The 22,613-nt window shown below is 43.1% G+C and overlaps 2 protein-coding genes across 2 annotated transcripts; both read right to left on the minus strand.

The window, feature by feature from the left end:
- Positions 1-4,300: 4,300 nt before the first annotated feature.
- Positions 4,301-13,626, minus strand: dnai2b (dynein, axonemal, intermediate chain 2b). Its single transcript, XM_061747714.1, has 12 exons — positions 13,355-13,626; positions 12,442-12,603; positions 12,236-12,357; positions 11,998-12,140; positions 11,809-11,922; positions 11,369-11,508; positions 11,157-11,279; positions 10,861-11,084; positions 9,587-9,722; positions 9,359-9,505; positions 7,838-8,068; positions 4,301-7,620 (listed from the first exon to the last, which is right to left on the minus strand). Exons 1-12 carry the CDS (start codon positions 13,535-13,537, stop codon positions 7,546-7,548), a joined length of 1,800 nt encoding a protein of 599 aa, XP_061603698.1. The 5' UTR covers positions 13,538-13,626; the 3' UTR covers positions 4,301-7,545.
- Positions 13,627-17,895: 4,269 nt separating this feature from the next.
- Positions 17,896-21,131, minus strand: LOC133465062 (stonustoxin subunit alpha-like). The gene is made up of 4 exons (XM_061747461.1): positions 20,975-21,131; positions 20,736-20,844; positions 19,174-20,643; positions 17,896-19,078 (listed from the first exon to the last, which is right to left on the minus strand). The coding sequence occupies exons 2-4, from the start codon at positions 20,821-20,823 to the stop codon at positions 18,543-18,545; spliced, it is 2,094 nt and encodes a 697-aa protein (XP_061603445.1). The 5' UTR covers positions 20,824-20,844; positions 20,975-21,131; the 3' UTR covers positions 17,896-18,542.
- Between the last annotated feature and the right edge of the window lie 1,482 nt (positions 21,132-22,613).

Consider the following 22,613-nt stretch of genomic DNA (forward strand, 5'->3'; position numbering starts at 1 on the left):
AAATAACCACCCCCCCCCTCCTCTCCCACCCCCAAGTCCCCACAACGTCATACAAACAACAAGATCCCCCCCAGCACACAAATCCCCAGACCGCTCTCCATGCATCCATCTCTAAGATGATCCCTAATTAAAACTCATCCACACTCTTACCCGAACCTAAAACCAACAACTAAAAACCCCAATGCAGACCAGAAAGAAAGTACCATATGCACCCAAAAATCCTCAACCCACGTTCCACGCAAGCCTTTACGTCACCTATCCTCGTAAACGTCAAACCCCCCCCTCCCCCAACACATCTTATCTGACTTAAAAAATATAACTCAAATCAACAAAACAACATCTAACGCACTGATACACTACAAAGCGATACAAGCACCATAATCTACTTGGACATCAACGACACAAAATGGCGGCGGTACGGTGTGCACAAAACAGCGCTATACCTAAAACCTAGCTGCCCATAAACAACAAATACCAATAAAAACATTCCTGCCAAAAACTGTGATAAAGAAAAACCAAGCAAACTCGAGAGAGAAAATAAATTGCCACTCGTTCTTTCACAGCACTACTGCTTATCCTGTTTAGGGTCACGGCGAGCTGGAAATGATCCCTGGATTGGTCAGCAGTCAATCACAGGGCACGTGCTGTGCAGAGACAGACAACCACTCACATTCACTGAGTGGGAATTGAACTTAAGAAGTCAGACGAGTAACCCACCACAGAATCACTGACTGTAAGTAAATCTTCAGTTAATAATTTGGGGAAACATTGCGATCATGCTGAAAATATACTTACATTAATTGTTTTTAAGTGCCTCTTGTGCCTTTATTGCCTTTTACTTGCAAAATGTACAAAGTGAAAATAGTTTGCAATGAACCAACAAAACACCAATTTACATCGCTCTTCATACAATTAGAAATTACAAGTGGTTCCTATTCCATTAAAAATGTGCACTTTGCAAATTTAACTTTCAACGAGGAAACTTTACACAGGTATTTTTTTTTTTTAATCACCTTGCTAACATACTGTACACTGTGTTGTTGTATGCTTGGACATCGTGGTGTTTGAGTGGTTAGGACAACTGCCTCACACTTCTGAGGGTTCTGGGTTTGAATCTTGGCTATGGATCTTCTGTGTGGAGTTTGCGTGTTCTTCTGTTGGTTGTGTGGTTTTTCTCTGGGTACTCCACCCTACACCCACACTCCAAAAACATGCATGTTAGTTTCATTGAAGATTCTAAATTGTCCATGGTTGTGAATGTGAGTGTGAATGCTTGTTTGTCTATATTTGGCCTGCCATTGACTGACAACCAGCACAGGGTGCATCACACCTCTCGTTAGTTAACTGGGATAGGGTACAGCTTAGCCGCATTCCCAATGAGGATAAGCACTATAGAAAATGGATCAATCATAAATGTTTTAATGTACAGTATGTTTTGCCCATGTTCATGTATGTTTGTTGCCATCATGCACAAAGATTGCAGATGACTTGCAGGGTGTAGCTTTGGTATGAGCAATGGACAAATAATATATAGTAACTTTAGATCACAATGTGGATTTGGATCTACATGTTTTGTTCTTAAACTGATATATTCTTTTGATGGATTGTCAATAAATCTTTGTTATCCTCGAAACCTCACACAGTTTGCTGATAGAAGTCCAAAAGTATTTGGACTATGGCACTTTTTTTTTTTTTCCCCCAAAATGATTTTGCCTTTACACACCACATTTGAAATAGAAACAATTAACAAGTAATGGAAGTGTAGAGTTTTAGCTTTGATTTGGCAGGTTAATAAATATGGCATTTACCATTTAGGAATTACAGGTATTTTATGTACCACATCAGTTTTCACTATGGACATACTGTAACTGTATACCCCCATTTTCCTCTTTCACAGTCATTATCAGCTTTGTAGCACTAGGTTGAACGTGTATGACAATAGTTGCCTCAAAAATGATAGACTACACCCCAAATAGACTCAATTCCCCCCTCTCATCACTACAATCAAAAAATGAAAAAAATATATATATATAAATGTCTTTTCCAGGATTCCAACTTTATCACCCCCCCCCCCCCCCCCCCCCCCCCTCTAGAACTAGCCTAACCTTTCTCAATAATTGCGCTAACGTCAGCAAAAGAGACTTGTGCACATCAGTCACTCATTCATTTACCTCGTCCCAAAGCAAAAGAGCAAAGCCCTCCATCCTTGCTTCATCGCTGGTATAAAAATGTCACCACTAATCCTGCAAACCTTTAAATCATGCCGATTTTTTTTAGGACAGTGCTGTGCAGAAACATTGACAGAAGAGATGTTATATTGCAGCCCCCTTTCATGCACGCACACACATAAGGACACAAGAAGCTCAAGTAGAAACAAACCAAGCGTAACTCCTTCCACAGTATAATGATTGAGTACAGATTCAGCGCCTTCAGCTGCCATAAAATACCTCAATTTTCATTAACCCTGAAGTGGACATGGAGAACAAGGTAGATGGGCAAATTTACAGTTTGTGCCTTCTGCATGCTGTATGGCTCTGAAGTTGAACCCAGATACTCAGTCAAAGCATTCATGATTCATAATAGCTGCAGCAATTATCCATCGCCTTGGCTTGATAGTGAATTGGCCAACACGCCAACATGTACAGATGTGGGGGAAACTCCCCTTCATCACCCACGGGACACTTCATTAGGTACACCTGCACAAGCTAATGAGGCCCGTTATGTGAACAGAAGTGACACCGGCGGAGAATATTAATCTAGCAATATGTTAATTACTGTAGATGTAATGTGCAGTGTTGTTGAACTGCATTGCATTCCATTAGTTAAAACCCACCAGGACAGTGCATTCATTCCTATACAAATGAATTACTTCCAAGACAAGAATATATCCATCCATTTTCTGAGCCGCTTCTCCTCACTAGGGTCGCGGGCGTGCTGGAGCCTATCCCAGCTGTCATCGGGCAGGAGGCGGGGTACACCCTGAACTGGTTGCCAGCCAATCGCAGGGCACATACAAACGAACAACATTCGCACTCACATTCACACCTACGGGCAATTTAGAGTTGTCAATTAACCTATCATGCATGTTTTTGGAATGTGGGAGGAAACCGGACTGTGTGTGTGTGTGTATATATATATATATATATATATATATATATATATATATATATACACACATACATATATAAATAGCTATGCAGTGTTGCCTTGCAATACGAGTGACCCAACTGCTGACTTTGGAGTTTTCTTGCTTTGACTTGCGAGTAAAAACTTAAGATACAAGCGCTGTATTGTCGCAGTGACATCAACTCAACTCACTTCATAAAAAGCAGCAGTTTGGCAGAGGCTACAAGCCGTTCATTGCCACTCCCACTTGAAGTTTATTGTCAAAATAAACAAAATATAACGAGTATTATACGTTGTGTATTTAAAATAATCACATAACATTGCGGCGGCGCGGTGGACGACTGGTTAGAGCATCAGCCTCACAGTTCTGAGGACCGTGGTTCAATCCCCGGCCCCGCCTGTGTGGAGTTTGCATGTTCTCCCCGTTTCTCCGGGCACTCCGGTTTTCTCCCACATTCCAAAAACATGCATGGTAGGTTAATTGACAACTCTAAATTGCCCTTAGGTGTGAGTGGGAATGGTTGTTTGTTTGTATGTGCCCTGCGATTGGCTGGCAACCAGTTCAGGGAGTACCCCGCCTCCTGCCCGATGATAGCTGGGATAGGCTCCAGCACGCCCGCGACCCTAGTGAGGAGAAGCGGCTGAGAAAATGGATGGATGGATGGACATAACTTTGCTTTAAATTTCACTAGCCAAATGCTAACACATAATAGAAAACATCATGAATGGGCTAACGAATAGCGTCAGTGTTATAACCCTTTAAGCAACGGATATTTGAAGCAACACGTAGGCAGGTAATATAAAAGCACTCATATATATTCTTAATCCTCTGCAAAGACTGACCAATATTACTGCCATACTGAGGAGTTGTGACCATCTATTATACCGCCGTCAGGTAGTGAAGGTGCACCGACCAGAAGGAGCTGCACAATGTCCATTGAATTGAAACAAAAAAAATTGTTTTTCTTTACATTCTATTTAACTATGTCGTTACTGTATTTTTTACAATATTATAGCACACTACTTTCTTAAAATCACGTTAACAACGTTGTTTTTGGGGAGGCTGGAACGGGTTAATGGCATTTCCTTTCATTTAAATTGGGAAAGATGATTTGACTGAGAAATGAGTGTCTTGAGTCACGAGCATTGTCACAGAATGAATTAAACTCATATCTCAAGGCACCACTGTATTATCTTACCTGCTTATTTCAGAATACAACCACAGTTCAGTGAAAACTCTTAAGATTTCGACTTACAAAGTATCAGCTTTGCATGTTTTGCTTGCAGTGCTTCTGGAAGGTTTTCACAATGCTTCGCTTTTTCCACATTTTGTTTTGTTGTCGCCATATTCCAAAATAGATCACATATACATACAACACTCCATAATGAAAAAGTGCAAACATTTGATGGGATATTTTTGCAAAGAAAAAAACAAAACAGTTTTCCCCCCTCCACGCTGCATCATTCCTATCCCCAAACAGAATATTTCTAATTTGCTGCACTAAGTAAGTTATTATACCCACTCAGTGCTAACGATATCTGCTATATTAATGAATATCTGGCTGTGTGGATGTTAGAGAGGATTTATAAGAATATGATGAGGCCTGGGTTGTGGGGGATTATTTGGTGTTTACATTTTCATTTAACTGGATTATCACGCTCTTCTGTAGCTGCGTAAAAAATTGCCTACGCTTGCACCAACTCTCTGTGGAGACTTATATGCAACCTTAGGACTATGAGCTGCAGTTACTCTGTCCACTCATTCACTTTCTTCCTATTCCCTTCATGCTCTCCTCCTCCCTCCAATTTACAGTTTTCCATCTTCAATCCACTCTTCTAAATTAATCTAGTTAAAGGATCTGGCTGTTGTGCACTGGAGCAGAAAAAAGGGACCTCAAATGTGCACCAACAATAAACACTGAGATGCAATACAGACGTCAATGAATGGAATCAAATTGGATACACATAATATAGGGAAAAAATGATTACGCAACCACATTTAAATCAAAGCATAGGCTATTTCTTAAATATTGACCAAGCGCAGCCTCGAAAGACAACACCATTGATTTGTGTGAACTAAGAGGCCCCTTCTGTAGCAATTTTCTTAATTAGTGGCCGAATCAACATGAGTGACAGGCCAGGGCATTCAGGGAATCGCCAGCACGATCTGCAATGCTCAAATGCACTGGGACTTCTCAAGACATTTGCTTTACAACCCCATCAGAAATATTCTTACTTTTAATCATTTATTCTTTTTTGATGTGGTGCTTGGAGCTACTGCACATTGCCTTGATCTTCACTGCAAGTATGCAATAGTGCAATCAGATGGACGATTGTGTTACACGTCTTGGTGTGATCTTGGTCTAATGAGGCTGGAAACAGCTGCTCGCGTATGCTTTTGTGAATAATAGATGGGATAGGGCTGCTTTTTACCCCACTCATGACCGTGTAGGTTTCCTTAGCCTCCCACAGCAGCGGCTGATGGGAAGAAAGGGAGTTTTTCGATAGACTGCCTGACTGTTCAGTTAATAGATCTTTCAGAGAAGTTGGGAGCGATCAAACAAGCAGTTCCTCATGATGAGGTGACTCAGAGTTTGTGTAGTGCCTGCAGCAATGCGCAGCAACTGACACGACTGAAGGTTCAGAATCCAGTATCCACAAGAACCTTGACAAAATATGAAGCAAACTATGCCAAAGTGTCACTTCAACTGAATTTTTGGTAAACCTTTACATAATTTCCAGGTCTACATTGATCACCTTTGACATATTGCCTTCCCACCACATTTGCACAGGTTATTGCACAAAAATGCACCTGTTGGTGCGGAATCTCATAAAAGTAAAACAGCATAAGACTCAGCGGCGGCTCCACACGCCACACAACAGAGACCCAATAACACATAACACTTCAGGGAAGATGCATTTTTTTTTTTAGCATAGCTTGCTAGCTAACTGCATCTTGTAGTGGTGACAATGGGATAAGTTCTTCATTGTGGCGAATAGCCACTGATGCAATGAAGGTGCTCAGTATTTATATAGTTGGGGAGGGCCGACTCATGCCAGAAAGCCCAAGTGTGTACTTGGTCTTGGTTTTAGCCAAGCACCAAAAATCCAGACAACTGAGAGAAAAATTGGCAGCAAAGCACAGGGCACATACAAACTATTCACACTCTTGTTCACAGCGATGGACTATTTATAGTTTTAAATGAACCTAACATGTACGTTTTTGGAACGTGGCAGGAATCTGAAAAACCCTGAAAAAAACAACAACACAAGTACAGGGAGAATGAAAACTCCACACAGGAAGCCCTGAGTCGAGATTCAACCCCACAACTTCTTGACTGTGAGACAGATGGGCTAACCAATCTCCACCTTGCTGTTTTCCATTCAGGTAATTGTTCAATCTACTGCGTGCTTGAGTTGAGTAGCATTATCAAAATGAGCATGCGTCGTAAATGACACAGCCATTGCGGGTTAGAGCACCCAAACGCTGCCTCATAAAAGCACTCTGCTTAATTGACAGACAGCTGTCAGTGATTTGCTTAGGTCGTGAGGAAGAGTTCCTCATTCCAACACTCACTCCAACTGGTATGAATAAATTATGCAGCTCAATCACCATTTCCGCATTAGCAAACTCTTTGCTCTTGTGACACAATACAGCATGTCGCTGGTAATCCAGGATGGAAAGTCAGCCGCACAATCAAGCAGGCAAATCCAACCTCTTTACTCCATCCATCCATTGTCAACACCGCTTATCCTGGTTAGGGTCGCGGGGCGCTGGTGCCTATCCCAGCTGACTTCAGGCGAAAGGCGGACTACGCCCTGAACTGGTCGCCAGTCAGTCGCAGGGCACATATAGACACGGAGAACCATTCACACTCACATTCACACCGTCACTGAGTGGGAAATGATCCCACGCTGCCCGCACCAAAGTCAGGCAAGTGTACCACTACACCATCAGTGACCCATCCTCTTTACTCTCCATTCCAAACACATTAGCCAGGCATACATTTCCCAGGAATTACTTGATTTGTGGTATGGTGGACGAGTTGTTAGCATGTGTGTGACAGTTCTGAGGTCGGGATTCCGATGTTGGTTCTGGCCTTCCTGTGTGGAGTTTGCATGTTCTCCCAGTGCTTGTGCGGGTTGTCTCTCTGGCTACTGTGGTTACCTCCCACATTCCAAAAACATGCATGTTAGTGTTCATTGAAGACTCTAAATTGTCAATAGGTGTGAATGTGAGCGTTGGTTTCTGTCCATATGTGACTGGCTAGCAACCAGTCAAGAGTGCACCCAGCCTCTCGCCCAAAATCAGCTGGGATTGGCTCCAGCTCACCAGCGTCCCTAATGAGGACAACCAATCTATACTGTAAAATGTATGGAGATGTTTTAGCCAAATGTTGAGTCTCTTGTGACTATCGGTCAGAGTGATTTAGGATGACTGCGCTTCACACCAAGCTGAGCTCCACTGGTGCAATCTTTTTGTCTTCCTCCCATCTATGAGCAAAGATGAGATAAGGGGAGAGAAAAAAAAAAACATAAATGAAAGTGAGATTAGATGGCTCGAGATTAGATTTTAATAAGATCCTCAGTGTCACACTATAATAACAGGAGAAAGCACTAACATTGCTCTTGGCTGTATCAAAGTGTTATTTTGTCAAAAATATAACAATACAGTATTAGTTGCGACAAAGTTTTAATCATGCACCCTTACCTGCTTTTTTTCTTGCTCCCTTTCCTTCCTCCTCCTCTTCTCAGCTTCCACCATGCTGAAAAAGTCTTGCTCAGCTCTGGCGATCAACTGCTCAGGAGTCTCCTCTCGCTCCGCCGCGTCTCGGCTCGCCTCGTCCTCTCGGCTCTGCTCGGACCGACTCCTTTCCTTCAGTCGTAGCTCCTTCTGACGAGCCTCCAGGATCTTCTCGCGCTTGGCCTCGCGCTCAAACATCTGCACACGCACAATTGACACAAGAATGCTTTGTGTTCTGATGATGTCAAGAAGAAAAACATGGTGATATCCATAGATCCCAAAATGGATATTGTACATCAATCCGTCCATTTTCAATACTGGAGCACATCCCAGCTGGACTGGACTGGTCCCCAATCAATCGCAGGGCACATATAAACAAAACACCATTCACACTGTTACTGTCACACCTATGGATCATTTTCAAATAAATGCATGTTTTTGGAATCTGGGATGAGCTGATGTACTGGAAGAAAACCCTTGCAGGGAGACAATTTAAGATCCACACGGGAAGGTCTGAGTCGAGATTTAAACCCGGGACCTCTTGACTGTGAGGCAGACAAGCTAACCACTGCAGGCATGGTGGATGAGTGCTTGCATGGATTTTGTCCAGGTGCGACTTTAAAGTAACACACGTTAGTTTAATCAATGGTGTGAATGTGAGTGGTGTGGTTTCTCGATCCAGTATTGGATTGGCTGGCAACCAGTCCAGCGTATACCCCGCCTCTCGCCCAAAGTCAGCTGGGGTGGGCTCGAGCTCACCCGCAACTCCAATGAAGACAAGCACGATAGAAAATAAATAAAATAATAATATTAATAATAAATAAATAAATAAACCAGTACAGACAAAGGATGGATGGATACTATTACATTATGACATTTTGTCCTACATTGGAGTGTAAATGTAGTGGTGGCTAAAGACCGTTCCTTTGAACTGTAGATACCTACTGCAATATGGTTCATCCTCTCTGCTGAAATGAAAAAAAAAAAAAAAAGTTGTTGCGGTTTGAAGTGGAGGAAATCAGCTTGTGTGTTTAACTCAGGGATCACCAACATGGCGCACCAGGAAGACCCTGCGGACTACATGAGTATCTCACTGGCCTGTTCTAAAAATAGCTTAGTAGTGAGATGCGTGTCATTTTTTGTGTGCTGCTATTCTATAAAAAAGGAGCGCCACTTACAGTGAGCTGCAGCTAATTTCCTGCTACTTTTTTTCATCACACTTACATCGGTGTAAATTTGGAAATGACAATTAAAAAACAAAAGTGTTGTTTAAGGGTCAGTATTGTAGCGCATGAACAAACCCTAGCGTTCACGAAGACAAGCGGGCGCAATGACAATGAGATGATTTGCACCTTAATAATTTCAGCAAATTTGTTGTTTTAGAAGTGCGTATGAAACTGGTAGCCTTTTGCATTAACCAGTAACAGATGATTACCTCTCAGTTTCAAAAATGTTGGTGACTCCTAGACTTTAACTTCAGGGTCTCACCTCAGCCATTAGACTCTTCTCATTCTTCTGGAGGCTGGACAGTCCCAAGCAGATCTCCAGTAATGTAACTGCACCCTGCTGAGAGCCGCAAGCCACCAGGCGTCCGCTCTCATGAGGCCGCAGGCTATACAGGGCTTCATCACACACCTAAAAAAACAACACTCGGCTTGATTTTATCACAGAAAAAGCTATTAGGCTTTTAGGTGAACATGGAAGAAACTTGTGTACCTTTACACTCAGCGTGGGGTCGTTCTGCTTAAACAAGACGTCCCAGGTGTCCAGCACGCCTTCGGTCTTCACAGTGAAGAAGACGGCGGGCCTGACAGGACTCCAGCAGGCATCTGTCAGGAACGACATCTGGTACCTGATTGAAGCAAAGACAGTTGAAAAAAAACAACAACAAGCTGTTAGGACACAACAATAATGGTAGAATATTGTTGTAGAAAAATATATACGAAGAGGGAGCAAATACAGAATTTTGTGAAAAAAAATTCTGAATCCACATTTCTATTGGATCAGCACCAAAAAGCACAGTTTGACCCCAAGAGCCTTACCCTACAACTGGGAACTTTGGGACTACCACTGTGAGTTTGGACCCCAGAAACTATTGGCTATATGTATCAATCCATCTATTTTCGATAGCACATTTAATCATTAGGGTCGCAGGTGAGGTGGTGCCTATCCCATTTTACATTGGGTATATTACACCGATGCTGGCCAACTTGCATCGGCTCTCAGTCCACTTGAAAAGCGATTTTAAGGTTCTTTTACTTATTCATAAAATATTACACGGGTTAGCAGCCTCCTATCTCACTGACTTAGTTGTACCGTATGTTCCGTCCTGAAAGATAGGGGGGGGTCGTCAGTCATTGACAACTGTGAGCCTGTGAAGCCCTTTGAGACTCTTGTGATTAAGGGCTATACAAACAAACAAGAGGTGTGGTACACTTGGACTAGACTGGTCACCAGCTAATCGCAGGGCACAAATAGACAAACAACCATTCACGCTCACATTCACACTTATGGACAATTTAGAGTCTCAGTTAATCTTACATGCATGTTTTGGGAATGTGGGGGGCAGAAGCCCGAGTACTTGGAGAAAGCCCACGCAAGCATGGGAAGAACATGCAAATTCCACACAGTAAGGCCAGAGCAGAGATTTGAACCCACAAATTAGAGCAGTCAGGCAGATGTGCTAACTAGTAGGGATTAGGCTTTGTATTTCCTTTGTCTAAATGTATCGGGGCCAAAAGAAGAAGCAGCAGTTTGGAGCATTTCAGGAATCTTTGGTGCAGTTTGGAGTATTTTAGTTCCAGGAACAACAAGTACCAAAAACGAAAAGTTCCAGGATCTTTTGGAGGAAATCCAGCTAAAATGTAATGGCTTCTTCCCCCGCCAATGCCACACCCCTCCACATAGTTTTGTGGTAATTGGTTTAGTTGTTTTTGATGAATCCAGTCACCTAACAACATACATCCTTGCTGAAGAAAATAAAATAGTACTTGGTCCACATGATGGACGACTCCTTGATGTCCTCAGACCAGATGCGAGCCCTCCAGTCCCCCACACTGAGGAAGTTTTTGGGGAAGAAAGGGTTCCTCTGTAGCGCATAGACAGGTCCATGGTGGCTGTCGTAGCTACAGACTATCTTTTCAGATGTAGTCTTTGCCTTTCTGTTACAGGACACAACAATACCCTGTTCGGTCCCCACCATGAACTTGGTTGGCTGGAGAGACAAGAGGACATTTTAAGGGGCAGAGTGAGACACACAGTTTTGATTAGCTGAAACAAAACACACCATGGTGGATTCAAACTCCAGGGAGATCGCTCCTAAAGCCCGGTCTAGGTTTCCTTCCCGACCCAAGTCCAGAATCAACTGCTCTGTGGGCTCGCTCAGCCGACGGACGTCCCACCACAGAATCTGACATAATAAACAGGGTTCACTCAGTCTGGCTGGATGAATCCAACCCAGCCCCTGAGGGTTGATTCAAATTTACTATACATATTGACCTGTCCATCAGTGGATGCAGAGAAGGCTTCTGTTCCGGTCTTGGATTGCAACCAAATGGTCTTATAGACTGGATCCCTGTGACTCTGCTCCAGAGAGGAAACATCCGTAGGCTGACTGCCTTTACGGGTATCCCAGAACACTGAAACAAACCAAGCCTTATTAAACAGAAGCTGGCACCTATCCCAGCTAACCTAGGGTGAGAGGTGTGACACACCCCATGGACTCATCACCAACTAATCCCAATTTGCATGGACATTCACATTTACATGCAATGTAGAGTTAACAAATAACCTTATGTAAGAGAACCCACTCAACATGGAACTCTTTCACATAGAGATTCACATCCAGGACCACCTGGTTGTGAGTGGACTGTGCTAACCCCTTAACAACTGTGCTACACATAAGAAGTGTTACTGATCCATTTTCTACATGAACCCACCAATTTGTCCATTGTAGCTCCCGCCAACAAAAGTGTGTGAGTCTTTTGGGTTGTAGTCCAAACAGACAAGAGGAGACGCAGGCTTCAGAGTCAGCTCAGGTTTGTTGGGGTTCTCTGCAATACACATGTAAATATCCGAGTGACTGTTATCTTGGCCTCTTGGTCTGTCTTTCTGTCTGTCACACTGACCAATGTCCCAAATGTATGCATCCGGGCTCATGTCTGTGGAAGCTTTCTGGAACTCCAGGCATGAGTAGGCAGCTGCCAGTTTTCTACCTCCGTCGGGGTGCCAGGACAGACAGGTGACAGTTCGCTTCACCTGGTTCGGATCTCTGTTGAAACAATCCTGATTGTAACATCTAGAAGTGGAATTTTGACATCCAAGAAGAAGAAAGGGCTCCTGTGGGAACAATAAGTCATGAGGTACCTGAACACATTGATGGTCTTAGCAGATGGCGGTTCCTGAATTTTGTCCCGCAGATCTTCATCCTCAAAGTACTTCTGGTATATGTTGACGGCGGTGTTCTGTCCAACGCAGTGCCCTATAACCTAGACCGCAGCGATATGACATTATAGAGTGCAGAATCAGTTGAGGACTAAACTGAAGCAATGAGGGACACCAGAGGATCTTACATCACCAAGCTGCATGATGCTAATCAAGTAGCTCTCATCCTTCTCCACCTTCTTCCTGAAACGAATGGTTTGCTCCATGTCTTGGGGGTTGATGTCTTTGGGCCACCCCCCTTCCACATGGTTTATTCCACGGCTTTCTGATTCAAACCTCTCTGTGTTCACCTGGCTTGTAAATAATGAACCGGTGTTGGTTAATTCAACATAAACACGGTTGATATTCAACTCACTTTTATGGTATATGACAAAGAAGTTGAACAATGATATATATTTAAAAAAAATCTCAAATCATCAGAATTGTCAGGGATGACTGTGAAATAAAGGTAGAGTCTGCAGTTTTCAAACTGTTAGGTGTAGATGTAGCCTAACTTCACTACCTAGTCCCTGCCCCCACCCCCTCACGTCCTTGCCCAAAGAAATGCCCCCAGCCCACTACATCGGGTGTGTTGGAGCCTATCCCAGCTGATTTTGGGCAAGAGGCGGTGTACACCCTGTGCAAAACACTATAGCCCATTGTTTTGCTATGTTGCCACTGGACGAGTGAGGAACAAAAAAACACACGAGGAACTAAGCCACATTTTTCAATAGAGAATTAAATGAAAAATCTTTGCTAAAGTATCATGAATACGAGTGAAATTATGTATTTTTGTTTCCCAGTTTCCACATACTTATATTAAGTTGGCATATATGAGTGCATCTTCATGAATTATGAATATTGTAGGAATTTAGTCCACAAATTTCATTAAATTGAAAGTTATGTCATCTAGATTGGCCTTCTGAAAAGTATTTTTCCATGTGTTTAACAATAATGCGTGAGTTTCAGTTTTTTAATGGAACTACTGAAATAAATGAACATTTCGACATTCTAATTTGTAGAAAAGAGTTTAAAGGTTAACGAGATGAAGGTGAAGACGACCTGGTGCTCGGACATGTCTTGAGAACACTGAAGCGCCTGAACTCTGCTACTTCTCGTCATGAACTGCAGCGCCAGGTCCGAGTCCGGGGCCACGTCCGCAAGAAGTTCCGCGGGCTGGTCCGAGAAGAGACATTGGCGGCCAAAGTCCCCGCGGGCCTTCGTGTACTCGTGTACAATCTCCATCCGTTTAAACCAGCCGAAAAACACCAAACAACAAATTCAGAAAAAACAAGGAGCAGGAACGGCGCTTTTCCGTCTCCTAGCAACACTGTGAACCCGGATGTTGTTAGTCTCTTAGCGACGAGATTCAAACTTTATTTAATTTGAAAACGGGACTTTTCAGGGTTAGACTGCTAACCAGACGCAATATATTTCGAATTGTTTATCGTCTCTCTGCTGACACGAGTGAAGGAACAATATTCTAAAAGAGGCGGAGTAGGTGACTAGCTAGCTTTTTTTAAAATTATTATTCAAATGCTTCAAAACTTTATTGCTCTCTCTAAAATTAAGTGACAGGTGAAGGACAGAAAAATATGAACACACATGCACACTCACTGCTCACATACACGAATAAATACATTACGTGCGTGTTAAACTGGGACATGGACGTATGATTACTACCTCCACTAGGAATGGCAATGAAGAAGAAACAAACACCATGAAACCTGCAAGATTCACTTGGGTGACTAAATATTGATACAGCGTCAACAAGACACTAGCATACGGTAACATCAATCAATAATACATTTTCAGCTGTCATTTGACAAGAAAATTATGTTAAATTGGTGATGTGTGATCAATTGTTGCTGTTCCATCACAGCTTTAAAGGGATTATATGGAAAATGTCATTTTTTAAATACTTGTACTGCATACAAATATCTGGGGGGCCTGCCCATCAAACAACCAATTGTGCAAAGGTCCTTAGCCACTTCAAGTAACGGCCAGTGTTTGTGTGTCTGCTGATCATGTGTCCATCCATGCACCACATACTGTTCACACACAGTAGTGTATGCAGGGGCGTTTCTCGACGCTGCTGGGGGTGCCAAGCAAGAAGCACCATGGACCCCCAGAAAAAAAAAAAAAAAAAAAAAACAATAACAATGGATAAGCAAATATATCTTCCATTAAATCATTCTATTCTGCTATTGGGTAGATTCCCGAATCCTGACATGTCATATTATTAAGACACCTGGTTTGAAATTGTTTAAAAAATAATATCATTTTGGATCAATCACCGCTTGCCCGTCATTGCCAGAGCTCTCGTCCTGTGTCTAATTTATTCCAGTTTATGAAAGAAAAGCAAGTAAAGACACTGACTCTATTTATCAGGTTGCATTTAGAGACAAATGAAAAAAGAAGCTGTAAAGGCAGGGGAGTTCAATTCCTTTACAGATGTATTGATTAATCATATCACATATCCATCCATCCATTTTTATCACGCTTATCCTCATGAGTTTGGTATTGAGCTGGAGCCTTTCCCAGCTGTCTCGGGGAGAGGAGGGTTACACCCTGGACTGCACAAGCAGACAAACGAGACATACAGTTATGTGCTAACCATTATCCCAACCATTATCAAGGAGAAAAGAAAAGTATATATATTTTTAAATTTGGGAACAAGCTCCTTAGCCTTTTTTCCAATCCTTGAGTAGAACTGGGCTGTTTCAATAAATCAATGAAGTATTTGCATGTGTGTTTGTGTGAATGAGAAAAACTTGTATTAACAATCCTTGAGAAATCTCAGTGAATGGAATCTGAAGAAAAGATACAATATCTTGAGAAACACACAAAAAGGATGTTAATGGATAGTCCATTTCAGCTTTTACAGGAAAATCTCAGTGTGCTTGAATGCTTGCCATTAGTTTTTGTTGTTGACAACAATAGCCACAAGAACCATGTCCTCGCATGTGAGTGATTGCATTTGTAAAGGCATCACTGGATAAAACCTCACCGGAACAGCGGGCAATGTTGTCTGTCACTTTAAAAAGTCCATTTAACATGGCTGCAATTACTCATCGCTCAAAATACATAATAATTACAGTAGAAGCATGTTGAAACAATTATTGTTAAATTGCTCAATTAGAATGCAAAAGCATGGAGAAAGAGCAAAGGAACATAAATTAATTTTCAACAAGCTGTTATGTTTTATATTTTATTTATATAAAAAAAAATAACGAACAGATTAACACAGCCGCCCAGAACAAATATGTCAAGACAATGGCTATAAAATATGGTATGTATTTTTTCCCGTTGAGTATATCTAAAATAGAGTGATGATTTCAAATTATGTTTTGCACTATTTTACATATTGTAGTGAACAATATCCATCCATCCATCCACGAGATGCAACTCAAGGTTCCGCAAAATAATTAGCAATAACCAGTGGGCCAGTAAAACAAAAATTGTAAACCAATTACTCCTCCCTACCATAGCTTAGGTTAGGTTGGGGAATTGGGCTGTCCAAGGCATTGTGCCTGTCCATTTCATTATCTTGCGGGGGCTGGCCGTCAATTTTTGCAGTCAATTCAATTTCATCGATGGGGAGAGGGGAGTGTCGATTTTGGGGGGGCCACGCGGGGGCAAGCCCCGTGCTTGGGGGCACTGCTGAGATGAGAGATTATTCTTGAGAATTGAAGCAGCAACTGTAACAGGTCATTCTGGAACCAAGACCCAGTGTTAGCCGCGAAACGTTTAGTTTTATTCCATAGTCCATCTGCGGCTGGGGCCTAGATGTAATGATACAGACCGATAAACGATCTAAAGGAGGTCAGCGAAGAAGGAAGGGAGTTAATGTAAGTCAAAGAAAAAAGATCAAAGTCGTGTGTTCAAAAGTGTTCAAAGTAGCAACAAGACCAGGTTTTCCCAAAAAAGACAGTCTGTCAAAATGCAATGTCTGGTTGGAATGGCCTCTTCAATCTGAATACAACAAACGAAGAATTTTGAAAATTGGATGATGGGTTCCAGAGTAATTGATTGTTTTGTGTCAAAAAAAAAGTGCCTTTTGTGGAACGTTATGTCATATCACTTTGTCAAAAAAACGCCTTCAAATTAGAGTGAACGAGTATAACATCATTATTTCTCTCTCTTTTTTTTTTGGTCCTGTTCGGCTGTTAGGTCAAGCAGAATGGAAAATCTGTATCCCTTTAATGCCGGAACAGTTTTACTGTGTCACAGTGGAGTTTTTAAGCTGCCACTGTGGTATTATAATTGAGGTTTATTGAGAATCAGACTTGATCAGTCGAACAGAACAAAGTTTCAAGAAGGGAGAGAGAAACAAAGACAAAAGACAAAGCACTAATTGTAAAAAGGATGCGAGAAGTAAATCATTACATTATCTACAACAATGAAACATTAAATATGAGTGTTGCATGGGGCTGTAGTGCTACACCCTGTGAGGGAAGGACAGGACAAGATAGAACAGGACAAGGACAGGAGAAGAAGCATGAAGGACAAGGGTCGTGAACCTGGCTGTAAAACTGAAGTGTGGTGGCATTATGTGAATTATAAAAGTCTACAGGACAAGAGTATAAGTGAGGGGATACACACGCGATTTGCATATTCATGAGTTATTTGTCTCAGTAAGTGCGTGACCTCACACCCAGTGAAAGAGTCCTAGGGGTGTGTGTCTGCAGATACACGCAAGTGAATTGGTACCGTTTTACATGCACAAAGACTGACAGAAGTGTCCTGTAATTGCTGTGGCCGCACCGCGGCGGCTGAGGACCCCACCCAATCAATCGAGGGGCGGGATCAGGCCCAGGGGTCCACCCGAGAGCAGCCCGGCAGACGGGACACGTCCCACACCGAGGGACCCAGGGCGGTCCCCCGACCCCGACAACTGGCCACCCAGTGGGGGCCGCAGGGACCCAATGCCACACCCCCAGCCAATCCCCTCACCCCACCCACCGCCGCACACGCCCCGCCACCCCACCCCCCCTCCAACACCAGGAGAACAAGACGCAGCAGGTCCCTGACTGGCAGTCATTGGCCCTACCCAGTGTATCAGTGCCCCCCCCCCACGCCCCCAGAGTGGTGTGGTGCATTAAAATCTGGAGAGGTCAGTGAGCCCAGGGCGTGGGAGCAGGGCTGCCAGGCACTACTGCCTAACAGCCAAACCCCCCCAACACCCACAACCCACCACCCCCCAGAGATAGGTGTATGTGGTGCATTAAAACATGGGGAGTCTGTGTGATGCATTTAAAATCCAGAGGGGCAGGCAGGGCGGAGGGGCAGGGTTCACGGACCGGGAAACAGCACAGACGTGCTGAAACCCGATCCGAAACCCACACCCTCCCGATCCCATACAAGTCCCCCAGGAACCCTTTGATATGTGTACGTACCCTGATGTGTTTAGTGAGAAAAATATATAGCGTGAATGGTATGAGTGTGTGCTAAGTGAGTGATTAAGAGGCATGGCTCCTGCAGGTTTACATTATCCTCAATGAGCTGGAGTATAGTCTCTGTTTTCTGACAATGATGCATTCTCTATCATCCACTCCCACTCTCATTTTCATCGCAAGAGGGACAGAATGAGAACCAACAGAGGGAGAGCAAATAGCAATTTTATTGTCCATGTGACCTTCAAAATGTAGTGACAACAAAGGTCAAGAGTTACATCATATACGTAGAACACATGGTGTGATTTGCCAAGGCCGCTTAAAACCTCATCAAGCAAAGCGTTGCATCTTTGTTGGTTTAGCTGCTAATTAGGTAGAACACATGCTCAAAACTCGTAAGCAAGAGAAGAGAGTGAAATTTTCTGTTTTAACATCAAACCCAATCAAAAAAGCCACAAGCATCATTCTAACCAAGTTGCAATGTTTCAAATGGATTCTGTATTGATTTATTGTATATTTGAAAATGAATGTCTTACTAAATTCTAAGGTGCTGTTCCTGCTGCAATAATTTAACATTCAAACATTTGTATTCAGCAGCTTCAGAAGTGGACACTGAGCTGTTTCCTGTAGGTGGCGGTAGTGTATGCCTGTCTTTCGGGGAAGAACGGTTCAGAGTAGCAAATTAACACTTACTATCTTGACAATCAAAAACATGTCAGTGATTCGTTGATAAATCGTGCTGTGCTAGCTAGACCTTACTACTGCTACCAACTACTTAAAAAGCTGTTCAAAACTAATGGATAAATAATTGTTGCAGACTTGACTATATAATGGAAGAAAATGGGTTTGCAGTGCTAATATGTCAGGTGAGCATAACTTTGTTTTTCTAAAACTGCAAAACCTGCATAGACTGGTTCATCAAAATTTAATGGAAAAGTATAGCAGTGTTTCAGTTTGTTTCCAGACACACCATAAAAGGACAGAGTGGATCCAGGAATGTCAAGAAACACTCCAACCTTTTGCATGCCACTAGAAGATTCTGTAAAGATCGTGATAGGAAAAAAACTGTTTTCTACAATTACTTCAAATTTATGGCTTGCATGCATTCCCCAGGAAGTGAACAAATCCGTGAAGTTTCGCTCAGTTTGGGTGACTCCTTTCCTCGGAGTTGATTCGAATGCAGCCACCACATTAACGCGACCCCGCCACTCCACCTCCCAGTAATGCCGACCACGTAGCACCTCTTTGCATAGAACTTGAGGGAAATCAACGAACCTCTCCGAGCTAGAGGGATACGACATAACACGGCCATATCCCACTTTCTTGTTCTCCTCTGACAGAGTGAGATTTTTGTTGACAGTATTGCCATCCAACGTGAGTTCAGTTGCATCTGATGGAGAGAAAAAAAAACACAGACATCATACAGATGACAATTGATATAGTTTGATTTGGAAGTGGAAACAGCAGCACGAAAAAGGAACTTACGCCAGATGACATAATTTCTGTCTGTGATCGTCCTTACTGGTGGCAGGGATGGTACCGTGAACATGTCAGACTGTAGGAGGCCATCTTTGTAATGGTAGATGGAAGATCCTTTATATTTCTTATTTGTCATAGCAGTTATAAGGAACTTGATACTGCTGCTACGCTTCAGAGGTTTAGCATATTTAAGGAACGTTTGGGCATTTTCTCTCATTTCAATGATGACCTCATTCGTGAAGGACGTATAGTCTGCATTTCTTCCTCCAACCTGCGATGTGTCCAAGTACTTAGCCATGTCATCAAGGCAGGGGTCATGTATGTCCAAGTTGGTGAAAACATAGCAAAGAACATTTGTCACACCTACAGTAAGAACCACTCGATCCAATTCTGACTTAGTGCGCACAACATAAGCATTTGATTCCTTCATTATCATGTCAACACAGGACTGAATGATATTGATGTCTCGTTCTTTTTCCTCCAACCACTTGTTAAGGTGTGCTTGGCGGAATGGAGAATTTTCTCGATCATTAAAGACTTTTGCTAACGCGCTCTCCTCTTCTTTGCCATCACGGATTGACGGAAGACGGTCTGATAATTGTCGTTTGAGTGAAGCTTTGTAAAAAGAACAAAGTTTTTGGAAACTGTTTATATTTTTGCGAATCACGGGACAATATTGTGCTGCACTGCTAAACAAACTATCGTTGCATCTCATTTTCACTTGATTTTGTTCTTCCATCGCATCTTGAATTCTCCTCGATAGTGAGACGCTGAGGTCTTTGACCAGTACAGCAGCTTTGTTGTACAGCGACCGCAGAGGATACAGCCAGACAAGCAGAGGAGCATTGTTGTCCTTTGTTCCCAATAGTGTTGGAAGCTCACAGTAGGTTTCAACTGCTTGGACAAACGTGGCGGGGTTTTTTTCAAGAATGAGGTCGCCAAAGAATGTGCAAGAGAACTTGTTTGTCAGCTCCTGCTCTTCTTCAGACAGATGTATTCTAGCACTTCCTTCAATTTTAAATGTAGGAATCTTCTTGATCACAGCTTGCATGTTACCCTGGATATCTTGAACATTTCTGGCCTCCAACTTCTCACTGTCAAACACAAAGACTGCATTTGCCCCATAAAGGATACCTGTGACCAAATGTGTTGCCTTGCCCTCCTCAATAATTTGTTTTTGTTGGCTGTTTAGTGCCCCAAGAGCAGGAAGAGACAGCTGCTTAAAGCTCGTGGTAGCTTTGTACTGAAACGTTACCCTGCTCTGGTTCTTGAATTTCTTTTGGTCATTCAGGTACTTGGCAGATCCTCCAACTTGAACCAACCCACCTAAGAAACTCATATTCAGAGAAGCTTCAATATCCATTAGAGAAGACCTCGATTCAATGGTGTCAGAGGCTGTAATCTTAAAGGAACTGCTTTTTTGAGTAGTTTCAGAGGTCTCGCGATCTAGGGTTTCTCTATCCCACAGAGTGAAACCTGCAGGAACAGACACGTTTTACAAGTAAGCTCGTTGACAATCAAGGTATCCCAAAATAACAGTAAGGACAATTGTGTGCATCAAGTTCTACCTGGGATTAGTTCATCTTTGCGGGCATCATAGAGCATCCCCAATGTGAAGGGCTGGCCCAGAGCAACAACTTTCATGGTGTCTGACATGCTTGCAGATATGAAGAGTAGCTGATGGAAAAAAAAAAAAGAAAACTCCATCTAATTTTAACATTGAAGCCACGCAACCATCAAACAAACATCAATGTTCACTCTGATACAGCCTGTTGTAAACACACAACTTGTACCGCTGCTTAGTTACCTGATGAAGGTGTGATGATCAGCCGAGCCGAGCTGTTGGAGAGTCTTCTCGAGTTCTAACCAGCGATGCCAGCGTCATCATCAGTCAGGTTGCGGGCTTATTTATACTTATAATTGGCTAGTCTTTTGTATGTATTTTCATATTGGGTTTGGTTAATGGGCGGCACGGTGGACGACTGGTTAGAGTGTCTGCCTCACAGTTCAATCCCCGGCCCAACCTGTGTGGAGTTTGCATGTTCTCCCCGTGCCTGCGTGGGTTTTCTCCGGGCACTCCGGTTTCCTCCCCCATCCCAAAAACATGCATGCTAGGTTGATTGAAGACGCTAAATTGCCTGTAGGTGTGAATGTGAGTGTGGATGGTTGTTTGTATGTGCCGTGCGATTGGCTGGCAACCAGTTCAGGGTGTACCCCGCCTCCTTCCCGAAGATAGCTGGGATAGGCTCCAGCACTCCCGCGACCCTTGTGAGGATAAGCGGCTCAGAAAATGGATGGATGGATGGATGTTCGGTTAATGAAAATATTTTATTCTCGAATAACATAACCACCAAGGTGCGCTGAGTGTTAAGGGCTTTTCACACTGCAACGCGCAAGCCGCCAACGACTTTCCCATTCAATGAGTATGTGCTGAGGGCGCAGCAAGTGCAGAGGGCAGCTGACGCACGAATCTTGAATTTACATCTCATTTCAGCTAAGGTGGGAGCATGTACGATTAGTTTGCTTAGCTCCTTATATAATAATAAGCTCATATCCCAGTTTGCAAATGAATTTTCATAACAGCATCAGGAAAGTGCACACTTGGTAACAGGTGAAAAATGTAGCGATTGGCAGGTGAAATTTTATGGAGGAGATGCTAGCGACTAGCGTGTCAGAAAAAGTCCCAAGAGTCAGTCAGTTGGCCTCACAGAATGTCCTATCCTGCCATCCGGTTAGCTAAACACTTCCACGTAATAGGTTAGGACACCGGGTTCGGACTGTTTATCATATGGAAAGCGTGATACGGCACATATACATACACAGCAGTAAGTATATGTGACATGAACAAACTTCACTGCTACAGGAACATGCGGTTAAACATTGCTCACAAGGCAATTAACATTAGGATGTTCGGTAAGTATAAAAACCTACAGGAAACGACCAGTGACCGTAACATTCACTTCTCTAACTGCACACAGTCTTCGAACAGACGTATTTCTCATTTAATTTAATTTAATTTAATTTAATGTATTCTTTAGTATGGCGGCACGGTGGCCGACTGCTTAGAGCGTCAGCCTCACAGTTCTGAGGACCCGGGTTCAATCCCCGGCCCCGCCTGTGTGGAGTTTGCATGTTCTCCCCGTGCCTGCGTGGGTTTTCTCCGGGAACTCCGGTTTCCTCCCACATCCCAAAAACATGCATTAATTGGAGACTCTAAATTGCCCGTAGGCATGACTGTGAGTGCGAAAGGTTGTTTGTTTCTATGTGCCCTGCGATTGGCTGGCAACCAGTTCAGGGTGTACTCCGCCTCCTGCCCGATGACAGCTGGGATAGGCTCCAGCACGCCCGCGACCCTAGTGAGGAGAAGCGGCTCAGAAAATGGATGGATATTCTTAAGTATATATTCTCTTATTGTTCCATAACATTTATTCGATTAGACTGAAGGA

The sequence above is a fragment of the Phyllopteryx taeniolatus genome, chromosome 15 (genome assembly GCF_024500385.1).
Source record: "Phyllopteryx taeniolatus isolate TA_2022b chromosome 15, UOR_Ptae_1.2, whole genome shotgun sequence".
Lineage (NCBI taxonomy): Eukaryota > Metazoa > Chordata > Actinopteri > Syngnathiformes > Syngnathidae > Phyllopteryx > Phyllopteryx taeniolatus.